Below are 8616 nucleotides of genomic sequence, written 5' to 3'. Positions count from 1 at the left end.
GCTACCATCTCATCCGGGAGATCGTGGATCGAGGTGACGTCGACCTTCAGAAGATCGACGGGAAGGAGAACCTGGCCGACCCATTCACTAAAGCCATTGCGGTGAAGGAGTTCAACGACTACAAGTCGAAGATGGGTATTACATACTGCACCGATAGGCTTTAGGCCAAGTGGGAGATTGTTGGGAATAGTGTCCCAAAGCCAATCGTCAGCCTATTGACGGTTGTGCTCCTTTTGTATTAGTACATGAATTATAAATAAATAAAAGTTATTTTGGTATTTTTTCATCACAAATGTTTCATCTTCTAATGAACTCCTGTGTTGTGGTGAAGTCCTTAGGACTATTTAGACTCGACAAAGGAGGATTTGTCGTTTAGTCCTTAAACATGTTCGCGACCAAATGATACGTTGTTACCAAGGACGATAATATTTATCGAGCATAGGTCGTTGTGTGCCATATGGGTTGGTTGTCCTCATAACCAAAGAGTGTGGAGACACTGGTATGGCATACAGGTGAGATATAATGGTACATCTGCACTGAACGTGACCAACTCCGGAGCTATTTCTGCTGTCAAGATTTGCTCCGATGGGATATGGGTATAAATGTCCCTCCGACCTGAGACCGCCACGGTGACTTGCAAGCAACTCACTGCACTTAGGCACTGGACTACCTGAATTTCTAATTCAGTGACGGAAGGTTGCTGGGTGTAGTCAAGTACTTGACTTGTCGGTGCGTGTGTCAAGATGGGATTGACCACTCCAGTTTAGGAGCTGTGTACAGTCGTGTTTCAATTTAGCAAAACCTTGGCCAGGGTAGTCCTAGTGAGGAGTCACAGGACTAATTGAGTTGAGCACGATTCGGATGATATCATCAGGGTTGACAGTTTAACTCTGAGTCATCCTAAACACAGGGATCAAAAGGGATGAATTATACGGTAACCATATTCACGTAGGTTCTGAATGTTGCGATTGCGATTATTCGACCTATCCGGTCGTCGGGTACCATTGCTAGATGGTCACTTCGATTAGTACAGAAATTGGTTCCTGTGCTACCGGCTTAGGTTCGAACCTGCGGGGTCACACACATTAGAGGTTCCTTTCTGATCTGATGGCTGATTATGAGTCTTATCTATCTGGGACTCTATGATTGAGAATTAGGATTCTCTAATCATGAGTTCCACACATTTTGGGTACCGGGGTCAAAATTTTGAATTTCGAATTTTGAATTTGAAATTTGAACTCTTTGATCAGGGTTTCATATCGATGGTCTCTGATGCCTGATTGCCCATCGGATTTGGACTCAACATTTATGAGAGGTTTAATTAGTGATTTAATCACTAATTAACTCAATTTGATTGAGTAATTATTTTTGGATCAAGTCCAATTGAATTGGATTCAGTTTGGATTGACCCGATTAGGTTAAATGTTGACCTAATCGCTAAGGTGGTTTAGTCCCTGATTTGATCAGGGTTAGGTTTAGTTAATTCCTGATTTGATTAGAATTTTATTAAGCCTAATTAAGCCTAATTATGTTGGGTTTAATTTGGTCTAATTGTGCTCAACCTATTTTAAACTAGGTTGGCTCAATTTGAATCAAACCACCTTGTTTTAAATTTCCTGCGTCACCCAACTTCCTTGCACCCATTTGAATTCACGAGAAGAAACTTCTCGTGAAATTTTTCTCACGTAAAACCCTTCCCCACGTCCTCATTTGTGCGCCATATGGATGGATAAATTAATTAGTTAGCCATTCAAATTCAAAGCATGTTTGAATTTGAATGGATAACTTATCACTTGCCCTTTCATCCTTATCCATTTTGTGCGCCACATTACTTACACGAGAAAAGGTTTCTCGTGAAACTTTTTCACGCACAAAGAGCCACGCCCCTTCTCTTCTCACGCCCAAAAGGATAGGGATAAGTTGGTTTTCGTTTGAATTCAAATTTGATTTGAATTCAAATGTGTAACCTCTTGTCTTTATCCTCTCACGCGGATAAGACACGTTCGACGTTGTTTTAAAAAGAGGAGAAAGGTGGGACGTGCGTAGAAAAATTAAGAGAGAAACTTTGGGGCGTGAGGAAGGCTTCTGCGCAAGGTGAAGGTCCAAAACCTTCTGAGAGAAAAAGAAAGAAAAAAGAGAAAATTGGGCGCAGGGTTTTTGGTGTGTACCCTAGGGTTTCTACCTAGGGTTCGGAAGTGAGATTGGTGTGCCACGAGTGTCGTGAGTCCACCAAATTTCAGAGAGAGATCCATCAGCCTCTCAAGTAACTATGCAGACGATCCGGAGCATCTGAGAAGTCGGCACACATCAATCGAAGGAGTTCGATCAACATCTGCCATCAAAAGGGTGAAATCACGAACTAGCATTCGTGAGGAGCTGATCAGACGGGAGCTTCGTGTGGACGATCCGCAGAGGCCAGACAGTTGGGTGGCTGCGACGTGACGATCAGAGCCCTCCGACGGTGATCAGATTGCGGTAATCGACTACCCGCAAAAGGTGATGTGTTCTGAACACAGTACTGTAAAACGTTTACTGATTCAAATTTGAATTTCAAATTTAAATGCATGCTGTTGTATCATATTTAGATCCTAGTGTAGGGTTAATTAGTATTAATTAATGAGATTAATTAATAATTCCGCTGTAAAATAGTAATTTTGAAAAAGTTTTAAAATTACCATTTTGCCCCTGCACTAAATTTTCGCTTCAAAAGTAAATTAATTTTATGAGATGTGGTGATGAGATAAATTGATTGTGGGATTTTTTTTCGTTCTGAGTCCCATTTGGGTGAAATCGTAAAGCCCTCCAACACCACCCAATCGAGATCCCTCCGAGCAGCCCGACGACAACCCCCCCCCCCATCCCCCGTCGAGTGGAACCATGGAGCCTTCGGAGATCTGTGGAGAAGGAGGCACCTGAGGGAGATCAGAGAGGTTTCTTAGGTTACGGTTGGGTTTTCTCTCAACATATGGGATTTTGGGGTAGTTGTGGCAGGGTGAGTAGGTCCTCGATTGAGACTTCTAAGAAACAAAACAGCGCAAAAAGTGAAAGGTAAGACCTTTTCCATTGATTTTTTCTTTTTCATTTCATTTCATTTTCTTCTCTGGAGATCCAGGGGAAGATTAGATGATGGTTGGGGTTTTGTGTTGGATATTTTCTTTCTTTCTTCATTCTTGAGAGTGTCGATCAAGTGGAACGGCCCAATAGAGAAGCTTGAACGATGGCTGGGGTTTTGTGTTGGGTATTTTCGTTCTTTTTCGAAGTCTCGGTCTGAAACGACCGAACAGGGAAGCGTAGACAATGGCTGGGGTTTTGTGTTGCGTATTTCTTTTTTTTTTTATAATTTATGTTAAAAAGTTTGCTAAGAATATTTATTATAATTTATTTGAATTAAGTTGGTACGCTGTAAATTCATTTGGATTGGATGACTTATGCATTAGAAATTTTTTTTAAAAAAAATCAAATGGCAAAGTAATCTAAAAATATTAAAAAGATGATAAGTTTCAATGAAAAATTTAATTTTAATTATATTTTGAGACAAAATTAATATCTAATAATTAATAATCTGCAGAGGAAAAAATTTGGTGTTTGAAAGTGGAGCCGAAGAGCAGCGAGAGAAGAGACCCCGCACATCGCACGGTTTAATACGCTAGTATAAGTAATAAATTTGAATCAAGCTTTGCACTCTACGTATTTATGGGATATAATAGAAACCGTACAAGGCGATCCAGGAGTACACCTCCCAGCAAGAATTTGCTATTTCCCTTAAATATTAGACCATGGATAGTACTACAAATCATCAAAAATATTAATAACAATAGTATTATTCTGGCAACAAGCGGTGGCCGCACGTCAATGGAATTGCAAATCAGGTGCAAATTCTTTTCATGCTTGGATTATCATCGATCACTCTGTTTGGCTTGCTTGCTCGTGTACCCTGGCTTGAATATTAACGTTTCACGACGCCCTTGGGGTTGCGGATGCTGACCAGCGCCACGTCGTCGAGCACAGGACCGCAGAGCGAGCTGAGGTCGTCGCTCCGGGTGTTGTAGTTGGAGCTAAAAAAAACGATGCGGGTGCGGGCCTTGCTCGCCCGGAAGCGGAGCACGGCGCGCTTGGCCCCGCCGGCGCCCTTGGACTCGTAGGGGACCTTGACGGTGTGCTCGCCGGCGAAGGCCTCAACGATCATGGTGCCCTGGCAGGCGTTGGAGGCGTCGCCGACGGAGAAGGCGAGGGCGTAGGCGCGGCCGGGGACGGTGCGGACCTCCTGGGCGAGGGCACTTTCCTTGCCGGCGAGGAGCTCGACGGCGCGGCTGCCACGGGGGACGGAGAAGTGAGTGGAGTCCAGGTACTTGACGGCCTTGGGGGAGTCTACCATCCAGCCTGGGAGTGGGGAGTGATCGTCTTCGGTGGTTGGGGGGATGAGGACCCCCCACGTGGTGTTGGGAAGGATGTAGGGCCCTTCCTCAAAGTCTCCGTTCTTCAGCAGGTTCTCTGCCGGATTTTACACAATGGTTGCGGCATAAGAGATCAAAAAGTTGATGCACCAAGAGCTGAAGTTTATTATTCTTTTCTTTACCTTTTATCTAAAAGAATAGATTGATTCTATGTTTTCTACTTGGGTATACGCGCGTGTGATCTTCTAATAGAGTATACATCTCTTTCATGCATATATATATATATATATATATATATATATATATATATATATATATATATATATATAGCCACGTGTAATAGGTGTATAATTGATCTTCTAATAGAGCAAGTAGTATATGGTAGACCATGTGCATCAACGGTGCACCATACGAATCACAGCAGTTTGTTTTTGTGGTGGTTCATCGAGATAAGTGCTTGATGACTGGGGATTAGGTATAGGGAAAGATTGGTGTGGTGCACCGATGCGGTGTAAGATACAATTCGTGGGGGTGTTGTTGAGGGGGGAGAGCCTTACTGTTGCTCCTCCTGGGCGGGTGCAGCTCCTTGACAGCCACGGAGTCAATAAGCGGTCCACAGGCCGGGTCCTCCTCAACGCCTGGGTTGTGGACGACGATCTCGGCGACATCGGACCTGGCGTTCCAGGCCCAGGCGTAGGAGTCCCAGCCATTGCTGCTGTACATGGTCTGCATGGGGAGGACGCCGGACTCCGGCGCCACCGACACGTTGAGCCGCTCCTCCTGCGCGCACGTCCGGGCAGCGCTGAACGTCAGCGAGTACCGCATTCCTCTCGTCACCTTGATCCGCTGCTTGATGGAGGCCTCGTTCCCCAATCGGACGGCGTACGACCCCTCAGGGACCACCAGCAGCATGTCTCCTTGCTTATGGCCCCACGGGATGTACTCTACCGTGCCCGAGATCTCCCATCGGGGTATCGCATTCCGCCCGATCACCTCCGTTCCCCTTAGCTGCGACGACGCCGGGCCCAGCTCGAAGTTACCGTTGGGCAATAATCCTGTACCCGATTTGATATAAAGTGAGTACTTAATCTTCTAAATTAAACAAATCTCAGAGGAGTATCACAATAATAATTTATTACTCATCAGAGCGAGCGGGCATGTGATGTGTCTGGAATCTGTGAGGCAGCACCAACTCTGCCTTCTGACGCATTTGGAACCAAAAGACCTGCTGCCAGCCATGCTTGCAGTGCGCCTTCTTTTTCCATCCATGTGACCATGTTTTGGCATTCCAAAGTTTTTTTATCTTTTTCTTTAATTTGATTCTTTGTAGCCACAACGCATTGTAATGACGCTACAAGCAAAAGGTTGATTTGATAACTTAGTTGTTAATTATACCGGTCTTCCCATGCACATGCAAGATACCATTATGTGGCGTGGGATTGGAGGAAGTAGATTTAAATGCTTGTTTATGTATTACACGCATTCCAAATAAGAAACAACTGATTTTGATTGTTACAACTGCCTGATCTCTTCGCATAGCGTAGGCCATGGCTATAAACTATAAAGTACCGTATCATTAATTTCTCCACGTTTGAAGGGGGGACCATGGCATCTCCTGAAATGCACACCCCATCATCATTCGCAAAAAAAGAGATTTCCCTCCTTGATAATTAAGGTACATATATCGCCTGTATTAATTTCTGAATCCGAAAATTGTTGGAGAATGACCAAGGTCCACTGAAATAGGGAATGTGGTTCCGCCAAAGGCTCAAAAGCCATATATCATGGTGTACTAAATGCACGGGTATTACATGCTGTAACATTTATGTGCACGGTCTTAATTCGCAAACTATGTCATTAATTACAAAATGCAGATGCGGGACGATAGGCTTGGCCAATGATAGGAGAGCCAGGGTTGTATATCTTTCGCATGCAAGAAAAATTCACATTCCTCCGTGCAATCTTGGGGTGACTAGTGAACAATCTAATGGTGATTCATGCCACGAAAGGTGAATTCTTCTGTGGCGCGAAAAGGTACAACCCCGACTCATGATTGTAATGCATCTCATCCTTAGAAAGTACACCTATGCATGATACGACAAGTGTCGGTGTGTGGCAATATATGCATGAAAGCCCACAGCCACTCATTGGCGCATTAATTATTAAAACTAAACATAAACTTTCTACGGTGATAAAAATTTATGTTGATGAATCTGGACCAGCCAATGCGTACCAGATGAGCAATGGCCCTTGTCTTTTATGACTACAAAGCTATGTCCATGGGATTGACTGTATTGGAAGAAGTTATATGCCATACCCCACATGCATCACATGACCGTGCGTGCATGCCACTAATCATCGAGATGCATATGACTGTGGGGGTTTCATTCATCATATATTTATCTTGCAATTAATGACAATGCTGGTGCATGCAGCGTAGGACATAATTTTTTCAATGTCAGAGTTCACCTAATTACTATTGCTGAAAAATCTTCCATTGAACATTTTCATCTAGTTATCGAAAATCCTGACTGCCACATGTGGGTCTCATGCATGTGCTCGTTCATCAATGGTTCAGAACCAGATGCAATAATGATGGTTGCCAGAATAGTTATTATAACAGGTGAATCACAAGGAGAGATCTTCCTTTGGAGAGCCTTGGCCATTTACGCTGCCTCCGGCATAGGAGTTTGTTGCTATCTACCCTCTTGCCCTTGATGGCTGGATGAGCGAAAGAAGTAATTACTTTGCTGCCTGCCAACTCTGACATCATCCACTTTTTCGTCTATTTCCGAATAACTTATTGTTCGCTGACAGCTATCAATGAGATATCCGTCTTGTAGGTGAACTACGTTACTTAACCCATTGATCTTTGTCCTCTAAAATTTGGTTTGGCTATCAATACTCGTTTTTTTTTGCCTTAACAACTGTGTTCGAACAGCAAGTTGCCACAAAGTGAACCTCAACTCTATCCAAGCACCTTATAACAGGGACCATGGAAGGAAAAGCTATTGCGAGAATCCAATAAAGCTTCATCTCTAAAACAAGAGGGTAAAAAATGCCTAAGACTAATGTGCTGCGGACTCAATCATGCTGGGCTTCAATATATAGTTCACTCCGCCTTGCACATGAATATGATGTAGGAGGGGAATGATACAGAGATCCTTCCATAATAAATAGAAACGTTTCCTTTCAACACCACCGAGAATCGAACAAATGTCTTATGTAACAACAGAAATTATGTGTAAGAGGGAAAATATGTAAAACGACTCGAAAGAAGGATCGAGATAGGAGTGTAACTGTCTCACCAAAAAATAATGAGTGCAGCTAGCTAGATTTTCTTCCCTCGTCGAAGAAAATAAAATGGCCAAATTAAGACGCAGAAAAAGAAAGAATTACTTGACTCGAATATAAAAGAATAATATAGCATCTATAAGAGGTCTCGCATGGACATCTTACCGTCGGTGAAGGCCACGGCCATCGGCGAGATGGCACAAAGGAGCAAGAGCGATGCCACGAAGTTCAGCATTCTGGCCTCGTGGACGGATACACCCAGAGAGAGAGAATGACACAACGATGAAGAGATGGATGGGTCGAACGGCGGGGATGGGAGTGGCTTAAATGGATGCTCTCTGCAGCAAAGGCCCTCCGATTTGTAGAAAATCTCGTAAATGCCGCTAAATCCTGAGCTGCTTAATGTAAATCACCCTTAATAATTGTTCTTTTTGGGGGTGGGGTGGTAAGAGTAAATCACCCGTAATTATTCCATCATTAGCGGACGCTGTATCGAAGGCCGTCGGCCTTTTAGATGATCTCATCGACTGGTATGTGGCGGCCTTTCATTGGTTCTGGAAACATGAATTCGGGTTCGCTACTTCGCCACCTTCTCTACCTCTAAAATAACACGTTATCGCGATATTCCTCGATTTATTTTATCGTAATCAAAATGACGGTTTTGACCTCGCGTTCGGGGATGGGAGCTCCGGCCGTCACATGGGAATGGGGCCTCGTTGGTTTGGATAGTCCTGCACGACGTATCAGAAACCACGACGCCCTGGTCAAAGTTTGACTCTCTGACGTTCTCCGGTCCAACGGCTCTTTCATCATTTTACTCTTTGAATTACCTGGACATATTATGCGCCTTAGCCTGGATATGATTCCCTTGAGCCTTCTGATTTCTAACCTCGCTCATCCTACGGCGGTGATTCTTCTTGGTCTGTGG

At 43.9% G+C, this 8616-nt stretch overlaps 1 protein-coding gene across 1 annotated transcript; it reads right to left on the bottom strand.

Moving 5' to 3' along the window:
- Positions 1 to 3701: 3701 nt before the first annotated feature.
- On the bottom strand, positions 3702 to 8011 carry LOC105040204 (BIIDXI-like protein At5g11420). Its single transcript, XM_010916628.3, has 3 exons — positions 7854 to 8011; positions 4952 to 5449; positions 3702 to 4491 (listed from the first exon to the last, which is right to left on the bottom strand). The coding sequence occupies exons 1-3, from the start codon at positions 7921 to 7923 to the stop codon at positions 3947 to 3949; spliced, it is 1113 nt and encodes a 370-aa protein (XP_010914930.1). The 5' UTR covers positions 7924 to 8011; the 3' UTR covers positions 3702 to 3946.
- Between the last annotated feature and the right edge of the window lie 605 nt (positions 8012 to 8616).

The sequence above is a fragment of the Elaeis guineensis genome, chromosome 3, assembly GCF_000442705.2.
Source record: "Elaeis guineensis isolate ETL-2024a chromosome 3, EG11, whole genome shotgun sequence".
In the NCBI taxonomy this organism is placed as follows: domain Eukaryota; kingdom Viridiplantae; phylum Streptophyta; class Magnoliopsida; order Arecales; family Arecaceae; genus Elaeis; species Elaeis guineensis.
The sequence above is the reverse complement of the archived record's forward strand: the minus strand, read 5'-3'. Positions and strand labels throughout refer to the sequence as shown.

What these genes read in the sequence shown, in the direction of transcription:
- LOC105040204 (XM_010916628.3), bottom strand. Translation starts at nt 7,923, where the DNA reads ATGCTGAACTTCGTGGCATCGCTCTTGCTCCTTTGTGCCATCTCGCCG. An exon ending in GGCCGTGGCCTTCACCGACG is followed by an intron (nt 5,450 to 7,853) that starts GTAAGATGTCCA and finishes AATCGGGTACAG; the next exon opens with GATTATTGCCCAACGGTAAC. An exon ending in CCCGCCCAGGAGGAGCAACA is followed by an intron (nt 4,492 to 4,951) that starts GTAAGGCTCTCC and finishes AAAATCCGGCAG; the next exon opens with AGAACCTGCTGAAGAACGGA.